The sequence below is a fragment of the Podarcis erhardii genome (assembly GCF_964252035.2).
Source record: "Podarcis erhardii genome assembly, chromosome: 13".
Classification (NCBI taxonomy): Eukaryota; Metazoa; Chordata; class Lepidosauria; order Squamata; family Lacertidae; genus Podarcis; species Podarcis erhardii.
Window position 1 is genome coordinate 16,200,761 of NC_138502.1, and position 24,965 is coordinate 16,225,725.

The 24,965-nt window shown below is 49.2% G+C and overlaps 1 protein-coding gene across 2 annotated transcripts; it reads right to left on the bottom strand.

Moving 5' to 3' along the window:
• Positions 1-102: 102 nt before the first annotated feature.
• Positions 103-24,583, bottom strand: LOC309327069 (C-Jun-amino-terminal kinase-interacting protein 4-like). 2 transcript variants are annotated; one of them, XM_081836118.1, is made up of 27 exons: positions 23,605-24,583; positions 21,447-21,567; positions 18,966-19,036; positions 18,775-18,863; positions 17,587-17,674; positions 17,313-17,421; positions 16,651-16,738; positions 16,088-16,194; positions 15,819-15,870; positions 15,069-15,221; positions 13,611-13,659; positions 13,287-13,417; positions 11,410-11,463; positions 10,615-10,782; positions 9,747-9,864; positions 8,993-9,076; positions 8,159-8,212; positions 6,544-6,694; positions 5,449-5,599; positions 4,391-4,471; positions 3,909-3,976; positions 3,675-3,823; positions 2,975-3,146; positions 2,090-2,200; positions 1,804-1,923; positions 1,380-1,496; positions 103-1,244 (listed from the first exon to the last, which is right to left on the bottom strand). In XM_081836118.1, exons 1-27 carry the CDS (start codon positions 23,902-23,904, stop codon positions 1,144-1,146), a joined length of 3,057 nt encoding a protein of 1,018 aa, XP_081692244.1. In that variant the 5' UTR covers positions 23,905-24,583; the 3' UTR covers positions 103-1,143. The 2 variants fall into 2 exon arrangements, with proteins under 2 accessions (XP_081692244.1, XP_081692243.1); XM_081836117.1 differs by having other exon boundaries at positions 13,287-13,420.
• Positions 24,584-24,965: the final 382 nt, after the last annotated feature.

Consider the following 24,965-nt stretch of genomic DNA (forward strand, 5'->3'; position numbering starts at 1 on the left):
TTTACAACAGATGGGGAACTTGTGGTGGGAGAAGCCAACAATAAATCCAGTTTGTGTGCAAACAAGAGGATGACCTGATGACAATGACGATGATGATAGTAATAATAATAATAATTAAAGCTTTATTAGAAACCAACCCACAGAAATAGACCCTGAGAGGCCGTCGGAGACCCTCACCCTTGGGTGAGACAGACAAACAAGGAACAGCAACCCTGAGAAACTTAACAGTGAGTTGTGTGTCCCGGCCGGCCCTAGCATCACTCCAAAACTGCAGCCAGGATCTGGTCAGCTCAATAGCACTGGGAACCAATTCAATCAATATTCCGCTTCCAGATCAAAGGCAGCACAGCAGGGAGAGGGCTCCCCCTTCAGACCTCTCTGAGTAGTGCTGCCTCACAGCCTTCAACAAATCCATGCCTGTAGTTCAAGATTTTCCATGTCTTCTCCTCATGTCTCAACCCGTAGAATCAAAAGTGCATCAAAGAATCACACGTGAAAGGAGGATGGGGTGGTGGTGGTGGTTGTAGCTCCAATGCGCTTGGATGCTGCTCCTTTTCCAGATAAACCTAGGAGTCCTGGTTCTTGGCCTTGTGTGCTCTAACTCACCAGATCTGCTTCCTTCATTCCCAACTAGAACAGAGGCCTCTTCCCTTCTACATGACCCAGATAGCTGCCTTCTGGCTCCCAGCCATCTGGCCACTAAGAGGGAAGTTGCTGGTGCTGTATAACCCAGGGAGGCATGAACATAGCAGGATTCGACAGGGGTGTAGTCCGTATCAGATCAGGTTGACTTACTGCAAAGCAGCACAGTGCTCCAGTTCCTTAGCAGTGGAAGTGCTTATTTAGAAAGGGGTTGGGGGTAAGGAACCACCCGTTGCAGATCCCCTCACCGTGCAGATTCACAAAAAACAGATCCTGGCATCCAGATGGCTTCTGCTACAATCCTCAGCCTGAGAACATTGCAAAAAGTCATTGCCCCAACCCTCAGACACCAGAGGGTTAAACACGTGGGGAAAGAGGGCAGGAGAGTGAGATGGGAAGCCCACAACCACCAGCGTCTTATCTGTCCATGGTGCAATTCCCTCCTAGGCTGGAGCTGTGCCACACCACCCTGAAGTAATGACTGTGCCCATCACCAGAGCCTCAGGCCTGCACCTGCCAGACAATGAGGTGGCTTCGCTCGGCTCGGCGTAAGCGTGGGTTCGGGAGGAGCAGGTCGCCGTAGCGGTCGTCAGTGTCATCGCCTGGGTAAGGAGGAAAAAAACAGAGGGCCAAAAGGAGTCAGAGAAGACATTGTACCTGGTGCTGGGATAATGGGGCTGGATGCCCGTATCCTGTTCCCACATCATTCCCTCACACCTGTAAAGTAAGATGCTTACCTATCCGGAAGTTGATATACCCCTCCCCTCCACTTAGCACCAAGCTGCAAGGTTTGCTTGGTGCCTCTTGGCCGTGAGATTCCTTGGTGCTCTCAGAAGAGGATGGGTTCATACACCCTAAAGTAAGCAAAGAACAGACAGAGCTGAAGATTTGCATTTATACATCCACCATTCTCCTCTTGTGGACAGCGAAAGTCTGGCTACAGTGATCCTTGCTCCAGTAACATCCCATTTGGACTATTGTAAGTTCCTTGGGGCGAGGACCTGTCCTCTAATACTCTATAAACTGCACATCATTGGCATTATATAAAGAATGGCGGTGGCAGCAGCTTTGGATTCCATGCTCTTAAGTTCTTTTAAGCCACTGAATTCTATTTCCCCCAAAGAACCAAGGAATGGGCATCGATTCCTCCGTGCTGGTTACCTGGGACTGAGACAAAGAAGCGAACAGCATCGCGGTGCGCATGGTAGCTGATCTGGGCTTGCTCCAGGGCACAGTAAGGGATGCCAGTGGGAAAAGACGTTTCCGAGCTCCCAGCAAATTCTATGAGAAACCAAGAGAGAAAATTCACAGAAATAGCCACCAGGGAGCTCTGCTACGTATACACTTGCAGCTGCACTTGCTGTCCCCCTCCCTCCGTCTCTCTCTCTCTCTCTCTCTCTCTCTCCCTCTCTCTCTCTCTCTCTCCCACACACACACAGGTGCTCACCTGAGATGACGGGCAGGGAAATGATGGTGCCGCCAGAGGTGCCAACCCACAGCCGTTTCCCAAAAGCGCCAAGTGCTGAGATGTTCATGGCTAAACTAAGACTGTTCGGCCCTGGAGAGTGAGGAGGAAAAAGACGAGGAATTTTCCATTAAACAGACAAGAGATTCAAAACTAGGGTACCTGGATCCTAGTCACCTAGTCCAACCCCCTGCAATGCAGGCATCCCAATGAAAGCAGATGGCCATCTGATCTCCCATGAAGGAGAGCCCAGCTGCCCCATTTGGTGAGCCACTGCACTGCAAGTGGCAGCTTCACAGTGAGGCTCCTCCAAAGCCCAGGGCTGGCCATTGGCTCCTCCCAGGCAGGAAGAAGCATGTGAGGCCTTCCTGTTCCAAGGTCTGCCTGCACTCTGGCCTGTTTCTGTATCCTTGGTGATTCTTTGCGCTGACTTCTGGCTTGCTTTTGTCACTTGCACACGACTACTGTGGTGGGAGTGCACTAGAACCGGAGTAAATGGTAAAATAGACACAGCCTTCCTCTTTGGTCCCCCTTGGGACTAATGGCTGGTTCCCAGCTCCTGACTTACCTCAGACTACTGCCCATGACCCAGCCCAGATACTGATGCACAGGAGGAAGCAGCAGGATGCCCCTCTCAAGCCACAACTGGTTGGGAACTTTCTATTAAAAGCTTCCTGCCCTCAGAAAACCCTCCTGTCCTGGACGTTCTCCCTGCAGTCTGCTTCTTTGCTCTTCTCTGCCAAGGCTTGTTTGTGGCTAATCCAACAGCTTTGCCTTGCCAACTCCTTCCTGGATCCTGCAATGTCTCCCCATTCTGCTCAGAGTCCCACCCAAAGCCCCCAAGTCATGGCAGCCGTTGACACTCACCAAGCATGCGGCTGACGTAGGGCCCCAGCTCCACTTCCTGCAGCGGCTGGCCAGTCTCGGCATGGAGGAGGCGCAGGGTGGACTCCAGTCGAACCGAGACCCAGATGCCGTTGCCGGCGGCTGCCATGTGCCGCACTTGGCTTTCAGGGTGTGAAGTCACCTCAAAGTACCTCTGGGGGGAGGAAGAGAAAGTGGGTTGCAACAGGCAGCCTGGATTCAAGACCCTGTCCCCAGACCCACATCCACAACATTAAATCTAGATCTTGGATCTTAACACTTCTCCAAGTTGTGCCAGCCAGCAGTTGTTCCTCGGGATCTACCTATTTCAATAGGAATGGCCAAAATTCCAGACTTTTGTAATGTGTTGGGACTTTTGCCTGACAGGCTTGCTCCAATTAATTTCACAGTTTTATCTGTCCTATGTTTCAATTCTTTGTTCAGTTTCTTTTTTCCCACTCTGTAGAGTTTATATGTTTTTGCTTCTTGCATTTGTCCTAAAATCCCAATAAAAACATTTTTTTAAAAAAAGAGAACAGCCAAAATGAATTCACCGGCTAGTTCTTGTAGCGATACTGTTCTAACACTGATACACAGAATGATCCTGGCCATTTCAAACTACCGTTTTTACACCATAAAACCAGCCATGTAAGTCTCTGTGGGTTTCAGCCACTGCCTCAAGCTGCCTGAGGGGCACACTCACCTGGATGCGAGCAGTGCGAGGATCCAGCACATAGACTCTGTTCCCATATCCACACCAGAGCCGGTCAAGCACGGGGATGGCACAACGAATGGAGCGCCGTGGCCGCCCCAAGTCAAGCAGGCGTGGGGAGCGCAGGTCCCAGTTCCGGACTGAGGAAGACAGGGATTAGGTGAATCCGAGGACCTGAGCTGTGGGGAAGGCAGGGCAGGGAGGAATGAAAGGAGCAGGACGTACCTGTGTCTCGGTGGAAAATGGCCAGAGATCCGTCCCCTAGAGCAGCTGCTACACGGCCCTGGGTGTGGCTGAGACAAAAACAGCAGAGTAAGGCCTCATCTGCACTGCACTGTATCATACCACTTTAAACAGCCATGGCTTCCCCCAGAGAATCTTGGGAAGTGTAGCTTGTTGAGGATGTTGAGAGTTGTTAGGAGATGGCCTATTCACCTCACAGATCCTTCACAGTTCCCAGAGTGGTTGAACTGTCAGTCCCTCTTCCCAGGGAACTCTGGGAACTTTAGCTTCCTCTCAGCACCCTTAAGCTTAGGGGGGAAACTATGGCTGCTTACAACGATGTGACATTGCTTTAGTGTAGATGGGGGCCTAAAACTAAGGAAAGTCGCAACAGCACCAGCATGGGAAGGCAGGCGACATCCACGAGGGGTAGGCAGTGGGGCTCCACAGCATTCAGAGAGAGTGATGGAAGTCCGCATACTCACACAATACAGTGGACGGCATCCTTCAGCTGCACTTTGCCCTGGCAGCGGCGCCAATCAGTCTTGGCGGAGTGAATATAGATGCTACGGGGGGGGGGGGGAGATGCGGTCAGCCTCCAAAGGTGACACCCCCTGAGCCCTCCTGATGACCAGCCCAACCCCCAGCACAGCTCCAGGCCTGCTCCCCCATCCCTCCCTTGAAAGACCTACAGTGGCTCCCAGTACGTTTCCAAGCACAATTCAAAGTGTTGGTGTTGACCTTTAAGGCCCTAAACGGCCTTGGTCCAGTATACCTAAGGAGCGTCTCCACCCCCATCCTTCTGCCCGGACATTGAGGTCCAGAGTCGAGGGCCTTCTGGCGGTTCCCTCACTGTGAGAAGCAAAGCTACAGGGAACCAGGCAGAGGGCCTTCTCGGTAGTGGTGCCTGCCCTGTGGAACGCCCTCCCATCAGATGTCAAAGAGAACAACAACTACCTGACATTTAGAAAACATCTGAAGGCAGCCCTGTTCAGGGAGTTTTTAAAGTGTGACATTTTGCTCTATTTTTAATCTTTGTTGTAAGCTGCCCAGAGTGGGCAGGGTACAAATAAATTATATATTATATTATATTATATTATATTATATTATATTATATTATATTATATTATATTATATTATATTATATTATATTATATTATATTATATTATATTATATTATATTATATTATAATTTTTATTATTATTATTATTATTATTATTATTATTATTATTATTATTATTAACTGCTCTCATCAGCCACCAGCATTTCAGTTCCAACTGTTGCATCTCCTGAGGATGCTAGGCACCCTCATGTAAATAAACCTGGTGGAAGCCCATGGGATTGTCAAATATGGCAGCCGAAGCGATGGTGGCAGCAGCAGCAGCAAAAGGGCAGGATGTTGTTCCTGGTGGTTGGAGTTGGTGGGAGCAGGAAGAGGCAGAGGTTGGCCAGAGAAGCTCAACAATGGCAATCCATTCAGGAACGGGGGTTTACCCCCACCTCCCATTTCTTCCCCCTTCAACCTTGCTGGGTGTCAATTACCAGCCCTCCTGGGTGCCAAACCACACGGTGGGCTCTGTGCCAACCGCCTCCATCTCCAGCACTTCATCCTCGCTGTCGGATCCGGGCGCCAGGGGGTCTTCGAGGATCTCTGGCTCTCGCTCGGGACTCTCGCCACCAGGCACAGCGAGGCCTATGGAGGAAGAATGGAGAAGGCAAAGCGGCCTTCCTCAGGGAGCACAGAAACAGCTGGAGTCCCTGCTTAGGAATCCTACAAGGCAGGGCTGGGGAGAACCTTTTTGGCACAGCAGGTGAAATCTTTATTTAGCTGCACATAGCCTATCAACCTGCCAATCATCTGGAGTGATAATGAGGAGTCCTGCCCAGCTTTCAAGGTTGGCCTGTAGGATTGCGGGGAGATACTAACCAATAACGCTGTACCAAGCAGGACTGAAGTCTCCACTCATCAGCTGTTGAGTGAGAGGTTGCTTAAATTCTGCTGCTTTATCTTGTGTATCCCTGGTCCTATAGGGAACTGGTGGGTGCAGACAATACAGGATTGAGCCCTGCCCACACCCGTCAGCTGATGTCGCCCACCCATCGTAGTGATATCAGTTGATTGAGAGAGGGATGTGGTTTTGGAAAAAAGCCAAATGGGATCCCCTGGAAGGGCAGGTTTTGCCCTCCACCAGGCCAAAGTTTACCCACCCATGCTATAAAATCTCAATGGACACAAAACCTCAGTCCAAAATCTATGGTGCTTGCAGTCTAAAATATGTAAAGTTGAGGAAGTTTTGTGTACTTGAAGCTTGGCTACAGCTAGGAATAATAGGATAAAGTCAAGGGCCAAGTGGAAAAGATGCGTTTTGAGATGCGGTAGAAGGAAGAAAGAGGTGGCACCAGGTGCAAATCTCAAGGAGGGAGCTCCACATGTAGGAGCAGCAGGAGAGACAAGAATCATTGCCAGGGCTGGGTTGCAAGGGTATCAGGAGCCATGAAACAAGACAGCAATGAGGACCAAGAGGCAGAAACAAGCACAGGACTAAAGAGCAAGCCAATCGGCCTAAGAGCCTAAGTGTGCATGTGTGTGTATTAAGAGACAGTATAAAATGATAGATTCTCCTTCCTTGCACTGACCAGGTACGCATGCGATGGAGAGGACGTGAACTCCAGGCAGCACGAAATGTTCCAGGAGCTGGTTTGGGTTCTGGGCATCAAATAGAGTCACTTCGCTTGCAGAGTGGGTCCCTGAGGCCACCCACAGCCGAGAACAGTGATGAGAGGTGCCCTGGAAGAGAAAGAACCGGAGGGATCAGCAAGACATTGTGGGCCTCGACCAGCCTCCCTCCCTTTTATGCTGCCATGCACGCACGCACGCACACACACAAACAAACATACCCTTGACAATCCCTAAACTTCAGCCTTTGTACCCATTTTGTCCCTTCAGCTGACAAACACCCACATGCCTAGGCTTTCCAGGCAGCCAGGCAAGGACATTTACACAACCTGGGGAAGTGTGTCTCCTTCCTCCCCACTCCCTTTCTATCCTGTGTTCATGTTCTCCATGCACGGCAGCAGGTTAAGCATGTGGGTGGGCAAGGAATGTTTCTGGACTTAAATCTGAAGGGGCATCATAGAATGGCTGAGTTAAGAACCCCAAACTGCAACCACGGCTTTTTTGCCAATATATAAAGTACAAATACAGAACAAAACAAGCCGCTGAAGTGTCTTACAATTTTATGTGTGCGTGATTATAACAACAATGAAAACATGAAATAAATTGAAAACAGCATCAGAACAAAAACAAAATGCTGAGAAAAGTCAGAGGAAAAACCACTAACTTATTGAAGGGGATACACATCATTTCTCATGTGCTACCAGTGCTGGATATCTGTTCCAGTCACTACTTCTTTCTTGCTAATGGTTCCCTGCCCCTCTAAATGCATTAATGCAATAAATCCCAGCCCATTATTATCAACTTGCTGCCATAAAAATGTGCCTATTTAGTATATATTTAAGCTCCAATGATCACCGACTGTAATTCTTGAATGGCAATCTATATACTTGCCACTTAACACATCTGATGAAGTGGCCTCGAGTCCACAAAAGCTCATGTCATAATAAATTTGTTAGTCTTTAAAGTGCTAAAAGACTCTTGCTGCAGGAGACAAACATCTCTCTAAACTGTAAAAAGGTAAAAAGGTAAAGGACCTCCGACAGTTAAGTCCAGTTGCAGACGACTCTGGGGTTGCGGCGCTCATCGCGTTTTCAGGCCGAGGGAGCCGATGTCTGTCCGCAGACAGTTTTTCTGGGTCATGTGGCTAGCATAACTAAGCCACTTCTGGCACAATGGAGCACCGAAACCAGAGCAGTGCACAGTAATGGCGTGTAACTTCCCACCGGAGCGGTAGCTATTTATCTACTTGCACTGGTATGCTTTCGAACTGCTAGGTTGGCAGGAGATGGGACTGAGCAACAGGCGCTCACCCTGTCACAGGGTTTTGAACCATCGACCTTCTGATAGGTAAGCCCAAGAGGCTCAGTGGTTTAGATCACAGCGCCACCCGTGTCCTGCTCTCTGAACTGAAGGTGAGCCTAAATGAGCAGTTTTCACTTCACACACACCAAAACAACACACACACACACGCACACGCACACAAAAACCTGAAAAGGGAAGGAGCTTAAGTGAGAATTCTTAAGCAAGAGTAAAACCAATAATGGTGATGATGTTGGTGATGATGACGATACTTACGGTTTCTGCTTCGTCTTGAGTCTCAGCGCCAACTGATGCTGCAGCACACCAGAGCTACAATGAGAGAGAGGCAGGCACGACATTGAGATCTGCTGACCCCTGGTAAAAGAAGTCGCTTTCCATACAAGAATGACACCCCACCCTTCCCAATTGCAGCCAGAAACCTTTGCCACAGGAACTGCAAATGTGCCACTTTAATAAGCCTTAAGCTTTTTCTGAGACTGCCACTGTACTTGCCCACACAGGAACTGCCCAGAGTCTCTGCAGGGTTTGGTCTCCTTCCACTCACCCTTCAGAGGGACTGATAACTCAGCTGATGCCAATGCCACTGGATCACGTGAATCACTCCCAAAGCAGACATGCAGCTGAGTAGCCTGTCCTCAGAGGAGGCTGCCTGCTACCTCTCTGGATGAGTCCCTGCTCTGAACTCAGCCACTCTTACTCCTACACCTACACCTACACAAATTAACCCCCTTTTAGCACTTTACAGCAGGAAAACCACACCATTTTCCTAGAGTGGCCTCAGATTTCAATTCAGTGGTGCAGTGGTTAGAGTGCCACTGGGAGACCAGGGTTCAAATCCCCACTCAACCACATGAAATCCACTGGGTGACCTTGGGCCAGTCACTGTCCCTCAGCTATAAGCTACCTCGCAGAGTTGTTGTAAGGATAAAATAGGGGCAGGTGGAGAAGCATGTATGTCACCTCACCTTGAGCTTCTTGGAAGAAAGATGGGATACAAATGCAATAATAGTAATAATAACAACTCACGGGGAGGGGGAGGGAAAAAAAACCCCTAGCTATTCAGCATTTAGAAACGCACTGCTTTGTTACCTTTGTATTGGGGTCCTTCTGGTCTAGCATCCGTAATTGTGCAAGCACAGGTACGTCGGAGGCCCCTGAAAGGGGGTCAGAGCCCTGCGGAGAAAAGGTGGCTGGATTTTAATGTGTGGAGACTCGATGCAAGAGTGGCCAGTTCAAAACTAAGATCCGATCCCATGACTGGGATGGAACAAGGCAAATGTATAGTCTAAAGCACCACCCTGTTGGGTGTCTCAATAGGGCCAAATTCAGTGGGCCCCACTTCCTAGATGGAATTTGTTTATTTGTTATATGCCAAAAACGGTTTCTAAGCAGTTCACAACTATGAAAATCAGTGAGTGAATTAAAATACCCAACAACAGATCCATTGGGGGCAGTAAAACATCCTTAATCAAAATATACAATAAAAACAAATGAACAATCGAAAGCCTAACAATGAAAAAACAGTTCAAGCAACAACATCAGGAGTTTAGTTCTGGGAAATGCTTGCCCATACAGGTGTGTCTTCAGGAGCCGGCAGGATGCCAATGCTGATGGCGATTGTTATTTTTAAATTTTAGACCATCACTCCATTGTCAAATGCGGGGAAATGGTTGCACACTGTCTGGTATGATAAAACAAACACACACACACAAAATGCTGCACCTACATTTTTCCTGCCCTGGTTTAAAAAGACAGTACTTGAGGACCTAGCCCTTGGCATGGGATTTCCATAGGGTCAGGTACCTGGATGCATGAGACCTTGCTGCCCTGCTAGAATGCTCACCTGGAGTGCAGGCGGCTGGCTCCACCCATGGATCTGCGCCCGACCATGCTCCTGCCAGATGTGGGAGCGGATCTCACGGTACAGCTCTCTCCGTTTCTGCTGAGGGGAGGCATCGGCTCTGCGGATATAAAAGCCAGATATAGTAGGGGGCAGCAGAGCGCTTCCAGTGACAACCCTGCGTCCAGCTGCAACCAGGGGAAATGCTCAGGTTTCAGCTGGATTTACCCAGATGGGTCTGCATGCAATTGCTGCCCAAAGCAGACTTTTGCCGCAGACCCTGAAGAGCTGCTGTCGGCATCTGCTGGGCTGGATGGATCCAATTAGCAGCCCGATTCCGTATAAAGCCTCTTCATTTTATGTAGAGTGAGCCCACAAGGCACACTCTAAAAGCAGAAGGCTCCAGGGTTCAAGCCAGGGCGTCTCCACTTAATAAAAGGGATCTAAGTTATTAGGGTTGGGCAACATCTCTGCCCAAGACTCAGGAGGGTTGTTGTTGCCAGTCAGAGTAGACCGGGCATGGGAACCTGTTGGTCCTCCAGATGCTGCTGAACTACAACTCCCATCAGGCCCTGTATGGATGGCCAATGGCCAGGGGTGATGATTACTGTAGTTTGGCAACATCTGGAGGGCCAAAGGGTTCCCCATGCCTGGAGGAGATAATACTGAGCTGGACAAACCAATGGTCTAACCTGGCATCAGGGAGCTGCTGTCAGCCTGTGCTGGACTAGATTGATCCACTAGCAGCCCAACTCCATATAAAGGGACCAGCAGGTTCCCCAAGATGTGCCGATGATGGGATTGCAAAATCAGCTTATGCACTCTCTGGCTCCTACCTCTCCCCCTGCCAAGCAACTGCCACACAACTTACTCGTTCGGCGAGGTAGCTCGTGGGATGTATCTCAAGGCTGGAGACAGCTGCCCCCCATTCCTTCCCAATTCATTGCGGCCGCTGGGGCTGGACCGGGCCCTCCCGGGTGGCAGCGGGGACGCAGGAGCCCTCTCTGGGGAGTCTGAGGGGCTAAATAAGCGATCGAAACTGCAGGAGGAAAATACAATGGGTTCAGGGGAAATGAGGAGGGAGTGGCAGGGGGCACCGTCAGTACTCGGTTTTGAAAAGTAAATCAAAATTCAACAGAAAGAAAAGGGGGTTTTGCACCAAGAATGATGGAACTGTGATCTGTCGGAACCAGACTAAAAGGAGCCCACAGATTGTTTGCTTGCAGAGTTCTGTTTGACTTTGGTCCAAGGCAGGGCTATTGCTATGAATGGCAAGGAAGGTTCTCTCACAAGGACATAAGGAGAGCTCTGATGGATCAGGTCAGTGGCGCATCTAGTCCAGCATCCTATTCTCACAATGGCCAATTGGGTGTCTATGGGAAGCCTGCAAGCAGGAGTTAAGTGCAACTTCCACTCTCCCCACTAGTGATACACAGCAACTGCCTCTGACAATGGAGACAGAACACAGCCATTATGCCCTGCATACTAGTTGCCTTCACTAGGCACTGCTCCCTTGCACGCTTTCAAACTAATCCATGCAGCCATAACATCGTCTTGCTAAGAAAGAAAGAAATTTCTCAGGATGCTAAGTTATATGCCCAATATCAAATGTCAAGGCAGAGTATGCACAGCTGCAGCTTCGGGGCAGATCTTAGACGGCACCTACATTTTCCAGAAAGAGGATTTTTTCATCTGAACAGCTTGTTCCTCCCGCGAAGCCCTGAGAAGAGAGAAACAATTGCTTTAAGGCTGCCACCATGCAGTGACTCCCTCCATTAGCCATTAGTTCAAGGCTGGAAAAAAGGTGAAACAGGCAACCCAAAGAACAACTGGCTCCCTGATCCTCTTTTAATACTCAGGGCAGCCCTTCACTTCCTGCACCTAAGAGCCATTTGCCTCCTCTTGTCGGAGTGACAAACCTGTGTTTTGAGTCTATAATCCTCCATTTAAATCTCACCTCTCTAAAGCGTATTTCTATAAGCCAATTCTCTCCCGGTCTCCATTCTGACCCGCTTTCCTCCCGCCCAGTTTGTACTATGGGAAAATAATTATTGGCTGGGCAGCCACAGAGTGATTGATTGTCCTGAGCAGCTTCAAGGATTAGGATAGGGAACCTCTGGCCCTCTGAACACCAATGGATCACAGCTCCCATCATCTCTGAGCTTGGGGCTGATGGGAGCTGGAGTTCAACAACATATGGAGGGGAGGGGTATTACTCAGAAGGGTGGTAGGAATGGGTGATTGGCAGATAGCTGTGATGAGCCTGTTGACGACTCTTAACGACTGCAATAGGTCTTACAGGAGGAAACAGGGTGAAAAGGTGAAAAATGGCTTTGTCATGTATAATGAGATAAGAATCCAAGGTCTTTGTTCAGGCCAGGTTTCTCCATGGTTTTAAGTTTGGTGATAAGTTGTAATTCAGCAGCTTCTCTTTCCAGTCTATTTCTGAAATTCCTTTGTAGTAAAACAGCTACTTTGAGATCTTGTATAGAATGTCCTGGGAGATTGAAGTGTTCTCCTACTGGTTTCTCTGTCTCTGTACTATATAGAAGGGTCTGGAAACTTCTGTTTCAGTGTATCTGAAGAAGTGTGCATGCACACGAAAGCTCATACCAAGAACTGACTTAGTTGGTCTTTAAGGTGCTACTGGAAGGAATTTTTTTTGTTTTGACTATGGCAGACCAACACGGCTACTTATCTGTAACTGAACATATGGAGGGACACAGATTCCCCATTTCTGGTTCCTAGGGAATGGAATGAGCAGGTTGCCTGCAGTTAGAATCATAGAATCATAGAGTTGGAAGAGACCACAAGGGCCATCGAGTCGAACCCCCTGGTTTCTCCCAAGAGGGAAAAGACTCTGCTAGCAGTAGTGGGGTGGGACTTAATGGATAATATGGTGTCATTCGTGATGCTGCTGAGTCTCCTAATTCCCTGCCTCACAACACAAGCCTCCGTGACTCGTCCTTCTCACCTCCGGGGCTTTTTTTTAAAGCTGGAACTCACAGGATCTGAGTTCCAGCACCTCTCAGGTGGGTGCCATTGCCATTCTAAGAGAACAAGGTAGGCGTTCATGGTGAGTCTAGAAAAATAGCCACTGCTCACCTCCAACATTAAGGGGTGGGCATTAAGACCCCTCAGAAGTAATAATTCCCTTCCTTGCTGCTGCACTGGCAGCAGGGAGAGAGTCCTCTCTCTTCTTCTCCAGTCCTAACTCCCTGGTATTTGAGGAAGGATCGCCAGAAAGGAAGAGAAGCCTCTCGCTGCTCTGCTGTTAGAGCGAAGCAAGGAGGGTTGGGGGAGGGATTTCGACTTCCCACCATGCCCCTGGTGCCACATGACAAGCTCCAACAAGGCTCACAGTCATTGAGCTGCTTTCAGACAATTCAAAAAGAAAACGGCTCAGCGGGGCAAATCCAACCTCACATCAAGCTGAGGGAGAGGGCGGCCTGTCACACGGAGTCATAAGTTAGGTTATGGGGTCACAGACCCATCTGCCTCGCCCCCCCCCAGCCCCAAGCCGTAAACCTCGGCGCCACTGACCTTAGCAGCTCCGTGCGCCGAACAGCTTCTTGCAGCTCCATCAGCCTCTCCTTATAGAGGTTGCGCTCCATCACCACACGAGCCATCTCGGCCCGGGTGAACCGCTGAGGCCGGGACAGGCCTCCTTCAGCCTGCTGAGGAAGAGGGCAGGTCCTGCCTCAAAGGCACACAAATGCCACTCCCATAAATCTGACCCCCACCCCCACCCCTGTCTAGTTACAGCCCTGTAGAAGACCCTTTCTGCACCCCCATCCCTCAGCCTTCAAGGGAAAGCTGGCCCCCTCCAGCCTGTCACAACTTCCTTGCAGAAGGTGCTCTGGTTACCTCCCCGTCCTCACTAGAACGTCTCGATTCCTGAAACTCCTGCCGTATCCTGGAAAGAGAAAGACGAACGACTGAAATTTGGGCTCACTCGTTTATTTTTTAAAATAATTAATTGTAGGCCAGTGTCTCAGGGAGAGGGGATTCCATCTTCCCTTCTAATAAATGCTCATGTTGTCGGTCACACATAAGAACATAGGAAAAGCTTGCTGGCTCAGGCTAATGGCCCATATGGTTCCATATCCTGTTCTCGCAGTGGCCAAAAGGGTGGGAAGCTGAGCACAACAGCAATCTCCACACGCACACACCTGGCAGTTTCCAGAAACTGGCATTCAGAAGTAGAGGCAGAGCATAGCCATTGTGGCTAGTGATTGTTGATAGCCTTATCCTCTGACCAGCTCAATACATGCACAGCAGAACACACACACACAGTTCTTTTAATGCGTGCCAAACAATGGTTAGGCTGCAGTAACCAACGCCTGATAGGTACACAATGATTTGTTAAGTAATTCCAATAAAGCCCTAGCACTTCTTGAGCTCAGCTGCACTTGTTCAGAGGAATAGGCTAGTGTAGAAAGATTCAGGTTTGTCTCAAGTGCTTAGGGAGAAACACACAAACACATAGACTACCTTAATTATATTATTATTAATCATTATTAGCAGTATTGCTATAGTTATTGTTGCTGTCAGATACTCTTATTGTAGCTTACTGTAACTACTTAACAGCAGTGTTTCTTCAGCTGTTTTTGAACTACAATTCCCATCATCCCTGGTCCTGCTAGCTAGAGATGATGGGAGTTGTAGTCCAACAAGAGCTGAAGACCCAAGTTTGGGAACACACTGCTTCACAGCATCAGGATAAAGACACTACAATATAATCCTAAGAATACAAACAACACAGGCTGTTAAAGCATATAACACAACCTGCATGAAGAAAACTGGACTGTATTTTCCTACATTAGATGTGTATTGGGTTAGAGCATTTACAACTCTTAGGATTTGGCTCTCATAAGGCAGCATATAATGATTTCATAAATGATGCTTTTTGTTAGAGACCACGAGTGAGTGGCAATGTCCAGAGTGCTGGGTAGGATCAGGATCAAATCCCCACTCAGCCACAAAGCTTACTGGTTGAAATTGGACCATAAATTCTCTCTCTCTCTCTCTCTCTCTCTCTCTCTCTCTCTCTCACACACACACACACACACACGGTCTAACCTACCTCACAAGGTTGTTGTGAGGATAAGGGGGGGGGGACAGGCATGTGACCTCTGAAAGAATGGCTAACTCAAAACACATTGGGATTTGTCTGCATTGCCTTGGTGACTTTGCCGGGGAGGAGTTGTTCCTGTGTACTACTAATTTTGAGGTGCCCCTCTCCTTTTTTTGCCAGTGCAGACAGCAGGTGGTGGAATCAAGATGGCTGCCAAACGCCAGGGAGGGCAGTTTACAAGGCCTTACCTAATCAGTTCCAGCTCAGCCTCCTTCAGCTGGGCTTGGCAGCGGCTCAGGGCCCCCAGTGTTCCTTCACGCTCTGCCCGTAACGACTCGCGCTCTTCGGTGAGCTCCTCTACGCGGGCGATAAGATGGCGGCGGGCTGTATCCAGAGCAGTCCTGGAGGTGGGACCATGAGGAACAGCAAGACTTCAGCCTGGGACTGGCTGCAATGGCCCAGGAAGAGGTGGAGGGCCTGATCCAAGAGGGAAAGCAGGCGGGCCAGCGGAGAGAAGCAGGCCAGGCCTTGGCCCATTTCTCTGCCTGCCAAGCACCCTTGACAAGGACCTTCCTTTCTAAGAAGCTCCAGCTCCCATCAAGATATATAAAGACCCATAGACAGTTCAGGACCAGGTAAATTGAGAGGTGGCTTTATCCCTTAGCAGGGTCACTGCATTTTGTAGGAGAGTTTCTACCTCAACTTCCAAAGAGATCAGAAGCTGCTCCTATCTGCACTTTCTGGAACCAAATGAATGCGTTTTTCCGTTTTCTTTTGGCAAGCTTTTCCAGCTGGATGCAAAATGTCTCTGCCTTAGGTTTCAGAAACAATACAAAATGAACACCTACCTTGAATTGTTGGGGGCATTTCTGTACTGTTTTTATAATTATTTTCAGCTGGTTTGTAAGGCGCCTTGGCACACACGTAAAAGGAGATTCATAAATCAAAACAAACAAACAAACAAACAAACGTTATCGCTTTAGGCTGGTCGCTCTTACCGTGCCTCCTGTAGCTGAGTGTTTTCTGCCACCAGGGTTTCCAAGGCATCCCCTGAAAAGATGGTCAAGCATGGACACTGCTGAGCTACTAGGACACAGGTAGAAACCTTAACTCCCCACAGGCTGGGGAACTATGGGAGGCAGGTTTTCTGGATTAAAGTTGGGGTGTGGGGGGAGCTAGGACTCCTGGGTTCTCTAGGAAAGGAACAAGGTCCCAGGCAGGACAAGGAGGCAGAGAGGGGTGGGGGAGAGGTGAGAGTTTCACCTACCCTGCAAATCAGCACCGCCGTCCATATCACTGAGGAGTTCAGGACTGAGGCCCGAGACCTCGGCGAAAAGGGATACCGTGTTGCGCTCGAGGGTGTTACTCAGGGGGCTGAGAGACAGACAGACAGACAAATAGACAGACAGGAGTACCCACCCGCTCCTAACCTGGCAACAACACACACCCACATCTGACGTCACAGTAGACAGAAACCAGGGGCGGGACTTTTTTTTTTTTCTAAGGAGACAATGAACACAGAGAAGTCCTCCTCAGCCTCGTTTGCCAAACTCAGGGATGTGTGGCCCTTCAAAGCAGTGAGCAGGATAACCAGAAGAGCTAACGCTCCCGAAATTAAAACACCTGTGGGGAAGTGGGGAGGGAATAGATGGGACAATGGAGGATTAGAGGACAGTGTGGGCATGCTGTGGTCGGAGGACACAGGAAGGAAGAGCCTAGCTGTTTCTTCACTCCAGTGAAGGAGCATCCATGTTCAAGCGCAGACCACTCAGGCTCTGCCCACCTGCGCTTTCTGCTCAGAGGCTTAATAAGTAGACACATCCCTCTTACCTGCTTGGCTGCTTTTGCTCCAGTCCCAGTTCTGGAGTGGAGCTCAGGAGATCGTCCAAGTCCAAGCGCCGCTGCAGAGTGGGAGAGGCTGACAAGAGAAGGGGGTTTGGGGGGCGCAAACGCAAAGCACATTATTTTTTCTAGATTATTATCCCTTGTTTGTTAACCTCTACACAGTCCCTTTCCCTACTGAAAATAATCTAGAAAAACAAGAAAAGCATTGCTCCTTTGGGCAAGGGCCTATCTGGCGTTTTGTTGCCTGCATGCAGAGAAAATTCCTGTTGTTATAAGAATAAAGAGGGTCAGGCAGGTCCCTGCCCCACAAGAGCTTAAAATCTAAATGCTGGCAGTGGTGGAAACGACTCTGGCAGGGGTGTGGAAGAGGCCCAGCTTACAAGGAACAAAAGCCCAGTAAAAATGCAAAATATATAGCACAACTCAAGAACCGGCACACTACTAACTCATTAGGCTGCAGCAGAGAACCTGAGGCCCAGAAGCTAAATATGGCCCTCCAGTCCTCTCCACTTGGCCCTCGGGGCTTTCCCTTGGCCACACCCACACTCCTGGCCCCACCCCCTCACTGCCCCCACCCCCATACCCTCCTCAAGTTATTTTCCCTGGCTTAGCCACACCAAGACGAAACAGAGGCTCCCCCTTCATACCATCCTGTTCTGGCTGCACCATTTCTTCTGCCAAGGGAAAATTGTTTCTTTCTGTGTCCCTCTGCGGAGCCTTCTCTGTGCTGGGCAGGTCTCGAAACTCTGCAGGCTTCTGAAGAGATGGGTGGTGGTGGGGAGAACATAAAAGACCATTCATTCCTGGCTCCTCTTAATGCCTCTGCTTCCCCCTCCAGCCTCACTGTCCACCACTGCTGCTGTTTGCCAAGGGCCAAAGAACAGTTCAGGGGCTCGAGCCCCACAACACCAAGCCACTTACCCCAGGGGAAAGAGGCACTTCAGGAGACCCAGGGTCCGAGGTGCTTGGGAGGAACTTTGGGGGTGCCTGGATTGGTGGGGGCTTCAACCTGAGCAGGGGGAGGAGGGAGAGAAAAATATCTATTTTTATTTCCTTGTTACTGTACATGGCTGGCTGATCGGCTGCCTCGGAAAAGGCATGCCTGTAACCTCCTGCATCTTGCCTTCGACCCCTTCAACGTCTCCTTCTCTCAAAAGGATTCTTACTCACCTTTCTTCCCTGCCTCAACACATAATAAAGCCTTCAATGTGGCTGCCAAAGCCAATCACCAACATTACACAGAAATTAAAAAGAAATCGCTACAAAAAATTGTCGGAAGATAGCGAGTAGAGTTCCATTGTTGTCAAAAGCTTGAAACGTGGGGATCTCGGAAGCTGCCTTGCAGAGCCAGAGCAGTCCATTGGTCCTTGCTCAGAAGTGCCTGCACTGACTGGCAGCAGCTCTCAGACAGGACTCTTCTTTCCTGGCATACCTAAAAATGCCGGGAACAGAACCCAGTACCTCCTGAATCAAAATTGTGCGTTTCACCAAGGCCTATGGCCAACATTCAAAAAGTATCATGTGGTACTATATTTGAGCCAGGCATTTCTGAGGAGTGATGGAATTCTGTAATGGGGGCACCACCACTAAAAAGGCCCTCTTCTTCCAAGAAACCCCTGAAGACAATTGGAGAAAGGGTTCATGTTTCCTCGCCCATGGCCCCACACCCCACCCCATTTCCACCAGGTTTGCCTTGGAGCAGCTTGTCCTTATCAACCTTTCTTTGCCTTGGGGCAGGGGGAGATTAAATTTGAACCCCAGCGCCACCCCAACTAACTATTCTGTCACACGCAGCCCTTGGTGGATTGCCGGCCGGAGTCCCATCCATTCCTGCCTTAATCCAGATGTGGTACTTGCAGTAGGCCCGGCTGTTACTAGGTAACCAAAAATGACTTCTACCTTTCCCCATGAAATGAGTGAAAACAGTTTGTGGTTTGACAGCTGCTGTGGTAAGGAACAGAAAAGCTGGAGAGCACAGCAACTGGCCATAGAGCACACTCCACAACCTCAGCAGCTTGGGCAAAAATATCATTATTGGTGGCACCTAAGTGAACCCCTGACACACACAAACCCCGCTGCCACCCCACAGGCCGGCTTCCTCTTCCAAACCTTTTCGTTTCTGTAGTCAGAGATCCAGCTTGACTTGTAGCAGCCAACGCCACCCTCTGCAATTTCAATTCCTTGTAGTTTTGCACAATCTGTAAAAGGCAGAAGACAAAATGAGATTGTGGCCTAGTTTGGCTTAAGAGTGGAGAAAAGAAAAGAGCAAATGAGGGATGGCAGCTGCAGGCTGACGGTACCTTTGTGTGGCTCTGGCTGAGAGTCGAAAGCTCCTTTAGGAGTGAAGATTTTTGTTCTTCCAGACCCGCCACTGTGAAGAGAGAGCAGGGGGGCAGGGAGGCATGGTGGTGTGATTTTGATGTACATACAAGAAACCTAAACCAGTTTTACATTAGTCTTAAGGGCATTTTCAAAATGGTGCTAAAAATGCATCTTGTGCGCTATTTGTGTTGTGTACAGTAAAAGCAGGAAAGAGAGCAAGCAGGGCCAGCTCAAGACATTTTGCTGCCTGAGGCGAAGGACAAGATGGCGTCCCCCTCCCAGATCCATGTACTGCAGCCAACTGGACTGGCAGTAGAATCAATAACAGACTAGGGGGCCCAGGAAACCCCATGTGGCAACAGAAGGGAATGGCTGGAGGCTCAAGAGGAATAACCACAGGCTGCTCCTGAGCATCTATAACCCAAGGCAGTTTCTTCACTCTGCCTAATGAAAGGACCAGAAAAATCCATCTTTAAAAAAAGACAAATTTGCATTGAGCAGATTCTACTCAATGCAAGCTTTGCAGTGGCAAAATAGGCCAAATGAATAATAATAAGAAAAGATTCAAGCCTCATGGGTAAGAATATCCTAATGTCTTAGATTCACACAAAGAACACTGATGCTGCAATCTGATACTTACCAGAAAATAAGTCCCAATAAATGCAATGTTACCCACATTTTCATTTTGTGAGGGTATGGAGAATTTTGTTAGAGATACACTTTGATGGGGTATACAATTCTTTTTTTCTTTTTTAAAAGGATGAGGGGGAAATAATCCTGTCTGGTTGCAAAAAAATGTCATTGTGTGTGTGTGTGTGTTTTGGGACCTTTTTAACAGCACTGAGCATAACTTTTTTATCACGACTTGTGAATAGGTGGGCATAATTAAGCTAAAAGAGAAGCAGCCCTGATAAAGTGATGCTGGTGGTTGTCGATTGGATCACTGGCAAGGGATATTAAATTAGCTCTTCAGAGCTAGTGGTAACAGTCAGCCATGGGTGGTATGTGGTCATGGTCTAAGAGCATCATTAAATATAACCCAGTCTAGATAATAGCAGGTCACAGAATTAGGTTGCGGACTCTGCAAAGCAACTGAGAGCTGCTGGTTGGAGGGCAAAATCTAACATGAAGTAATTATAACTAAGACCCTTTGAAAGAAATAGAACAGGTGATGTGTAACCTTATGGGTGTTAGCATGGGAATATGCCCTGTGATGCTGAGTAGAGAAGATGTGGAGAAGGAATTTAACCTTTTCCTCCCCTGCTGCAGTGCTGAGAAAAATCTCTCTTTTGAAGCTGGTATTTGCAAGGGGAGGAAGTCCTCTGTTTGTGTCAATGAGAAATTCCCCTGCCTCCCACCACCAGCAAATCTCAGCTTCAGAACAGGAAATTCCCTTCCCTTCAGTGGTTCTAAAGAAAGGGATACATTCACTCTCCAAATCTTATCAGACTCTATGAATTATGAGATTATTGAAACTGACATAATTTGCCAGTTTATAAAACCTGCACATTAGAGTCAAAGATGCACCTAAAGTCACATATAGTTTTGTCTCAGCTTTTGCTAAAGCACCTACAAGCCCTGATCCCGTATGTGTTTACTTGGAATCAAACCCCACTGAGCTCAATGGGATTTATTCCCAAGTAACTGTGTGCAGGACTGCAGCCTAAGACACTCAGCTATTGACAGGTACTATCCCTACCTGTGAATTTGTCTAATTCCTTTTTTAAAAAAATAAACCACCTAGACTGGTGGCTACAGCCTCATTTGGTGGCAGGGAGTTCCATGATTTAATTATGCATTGTTTGAAAGAATATTTCCTTCTGTCTACCCTACATCTGCTGCCCAGCGGTTTATGTGGAGCATTGCCAATCCTAATGTTATGCGAGTGGGGGGAAAAAACCATCCCTCTCTTTTCTCTGCTTCTTGCATAATTTTATAATCCTCCATCATGTCCCACATTGTATCCCCACCACCACCACCTGAAACTAAAGAGAGCCAGACATATATGTCTGTGCGCACACACAAACATATACTGGAAACAATCGCAATTGTGACCAACAGTTGCCCCATTTTGCAAAGAGCCCAAAAGATATACGATGAGGTTGTTCTGCTCCCCGCTGCCTTACACCCCAATCTCAGCAAACTCGATAGACCAGCCTAGCCAGAACTTCCAAAAAGGAGAGTGGGGAAAAGATGGGAGGGTGCAGGATAGGGCATGCCTGTCTGTGGGAGGGGCATGGGTAGGTGCGGAAGCCATCCTGTCTGCGGGAAAATGGGGAAACAGAATTCATCCAAGGCCACACTTTGTCTGGCCTGGCGAACTGGCTTCCTCCCAGGCAGAGAGATAATTTCTTAGAGTGTCCGTATCAAACGCAGGTTCTTCAAACAATCTGCAGGGGAGAAGATTCAGCACTTCTGATTTTAAAGGCCTAGGATGCGAAGGAACCCGCCCCTCTCACCCTGGTCTGCGTAGCTGCGTGCTTTCCCTTCCAGGGCACGGCTCTGGCCCTCCAGCCGGCTCACAGCCACTGCATGCGCCTTGCGCTCCTGCTCCATCGCGTCCTCCAGCTCCATAAACCTCTGCAGGAAGAGAACCCCGAGAGTCCAGGAGATCCCAACAACCTCTCCCACCCACCCCCAGTCCCAGCACTTTCTCCCAAACCCATAGAGGGCTGTGTAAAAGAATCCCAGGAATTGTAGTTTACCCCTTAAAGGTAAAGGGACCCCTGACCGTTAAGTTCAGTTGCGGACGACTCTGGGGTTGTGGCGCTCATCTCGCTTTATTGGCCGAGGGAGCCGGCGTACAGCTTCCAGGTCATGTGGCCAGCATGACTAAGCAGCTTCTAGCGAACCAGAGCAGCGCACAGAAACGCCGTTTACCTTCCCGCCGGAGCGGTACCTATTTATCTACTTGCACTTTGACGCTCTTTCGAACTGCTAGGTTGGCAGGAGCAGGGACCGAGCAACAGGAGCTCACCCCGTCGCAGGGATTCGAACCACCGACCTTCTGATTGGCAAGTCCTAGGCTCTGTGGTTTGACCCACAGCACCACCCACGTCCCTACAATTCCCAGCACCCTTAAGAAAGCAGTTTCCATTATTCTTTATTGGGGGGGGGTTTGCTTTGAATGTGTGGTGTGTGTATATACAGCCTTAGGTCTCTTTCATCGGCAGCTTCATCAGCCCTGTGCTATCCACTCCAAGTCTCAACATGCTAAAATGGGCAGTTGAGCTCATAGAGTCGTAGAATTGTAGCGTGGGGAGGGACCCTAAGAATCACCAGACCCCTGCAATGCACCCATTCCTTACACTCAGAATGAAATAGATGGAAGGCCACAAGGATCATTTTCCTTATCAAGAAAGCTTGCAAACTGGTAATACTTTGACACTTTGCAGAGGCTAAATGGAAAGGTGGTGGTAATGTACAATCTGAACTGATGCACAAAGGATGAATAATTTCCTCCTGTTCCTTCTCTATTAGAGCATGAAAGCTCAGGGGCATCCCCTGAAACTGACAGGCCACAGGCTTAAGAAGAAGCAAAATAAATACTTCCTGATAGCAACTATAACCAGCCCATGGAATGCCTTGCCACAAGATACTGCAATGGCAGCTCACATAAACAATGGTAAAAATATATATAGGATGGGGCCCATTGGTACCTACTGCCTGTGATACACAGAAGAACACTTTCAGTTTCATAATACAATTGCCCTTCCATTAGCGGATGCCGGGGATTAGCAACCGGGGACAGAAACTGCCATCCTCCCCTGCTTGCAACTTGAGCCTAGATTATTACTTTCTATTTCTGTTAACTGGATGTTTCTTGGTTCCATATAACACCAAGACCTCTAGAGAAAGGTACATTCACAAGAGTGGCACCATACAGAGAGAAAATCCCTCTCCGTTGCTGCTAGTTCTGTAGCAAAAGTGCTGTCTGCTAAAAAGCACCAGCCTGGTCAAGTACGATATTGGAGAAACTAATACCAGATTTGCCAAGCGTGAGAAGGGAGGGAATATGACCCCCACCTTCACTCACCGTGTTTTGGCTCAGATTGGTGTGCCAGCCAAATCTGGTAGTTGCCAAGCAGTGTTGTAAAACCTTTGGCCCGAGACTGTCACCCATCTTTGACCTGCGCAACACACAGCTGAGACTAAGGCTGCATACACACCATATATTTAAAGCATCTCTCCCCCCCACAAAGACTCCTGGGAACTGTAGTTTACCCACCACAGAGCTACAGTTCCCACTACAGTATTCTTAACAAACTACAGTTCCCAGTGTTTGGGGGGGCCTGGAATGCACATTAAATGTACAGTGGTACCTCGGGTTACATACGCTTCAGGTTACAGACCCCGCTAACCCAGAAATAGTGCTTCAGTTTAGGAACTTTGCTTCAGGATGAGAACAGAAATCGTGCTCCGGCGGCGCGGCGGCAGCAGGAGGCCCCATTAGCTAAAGTGGTTCTTCAGGTTAAGAACAGTTTCAGGTTAAGAACGGACCTCTGGAATGAATTAAGTACTTAACCTGAGGTACCACTGTATAGGGTGTACACAGCCGAAACAAACATTTAAAAATAGTAGGGGTAGCAAAACAAGTAGAAAGAAAGCGATACCAACCTCCTCTGCCCGCTTGCGCCCAGATCGCTCCCGCTCATACTGCTCCAGCAGCCGCAGCCGGTCATCCCGCAAGCGTTCCAGCGCCTGGTCCCGCTCTCGCACTTGCCCACAAGCCCCTTGCAGCGACTCCAGGACAGAAACCAGTTGCGGCAGGAGTCCTGAAACCGCGCCAGGCCCATGGGCCCCTACAAGCCGCTCCAGTTCCCCATACAATCCGCCAGCCATCGCAGACACCAGCTCCTCATAAGGAGCAGGGTTGGGGTCTCCATCTCCTCCAAATATCTCCTCAGGGTCATCCATCGTAACCTGCTCTAACCACTGCCCTCTGCAGCCTCCAGACACCCCAGGGGTTTCCTGGCTCCTTGATCCTCCTCCTCCTCTAACCCACCAGATCCCACCTTATTAAGCACAAAATCTCTTGCCCCACTTCGGCTCCCTGATCCCAGAATCCAGGAGTCCAGCCACTGTTCTAAGCTACTACTGATACTACTCAGCGCTCTCTCTGAGCAACCAGGATCCGATTCTTCCTGTCCCTGAATTTTCTCTAGAGTACACAGGATTATCTACCCCCCCCCCAAAATCTATCCACCCAGTTACACCCTAACTCCCTTCCCAGTCCCTTCCAGCGCCAGGCACATGCACGCATATACAACCCCCTTGCTATAGCCACTAGGCAGTACTCCCCTTACACGCTGTCTCAATATGCCCATTTCCCTCTGCCAGGACTTTGACTTCCAGCCTCTGTGCTCTAACCACTAGGATCCACACTGCCTAGAAACCCAGGAGTCCTGCTTTTCCCTCCCACCCCCCGTACCGAGGGATCGAGAGGGGGGGGGAATCTCTCGATTCCTGCCGCGAGTTTTGGGCTCCCCTTCCTTACGCCTCCCCACCCCGCGCACAGGGAACCTCGAATCCTCCGCCCGGCGCCGTCGACAGCTGCGATCCTAACTTCATGTCACTTTCCAAGAGGGAAGAGAGGCGGAGCCAGAAGCCCGTAAGGAGACCAATGGGAACGCGGCTTTCGTGGGGAAAGCCCCGCGGGCGGCCAATAGCGCGACGAGACAGGCTCCGATGGCCAATGGCGCGCGGGGGGTGGGAGTCTTCCCGCAAAAGGGCCGGCAGGAGACGCGAGGGGGGGGGCAATGAAGAAGCAACAGCACCCGAGGGAGAAGAAGTATTAACTTTCTGCACTCACGTGACACCGGGTCATATGACATGTTAAAGCTGGTTGGGCGTTCCTGCCTGTAGACAGATAGATAGATAGATAGATGCACGTTTCGCGTCTGAGATTGAGGTTGATGGGCTTTCTCGCCGCACTTTGGATTATTTGATCAGTTTTCAGTTCAGCTTCCCTTCAGAGT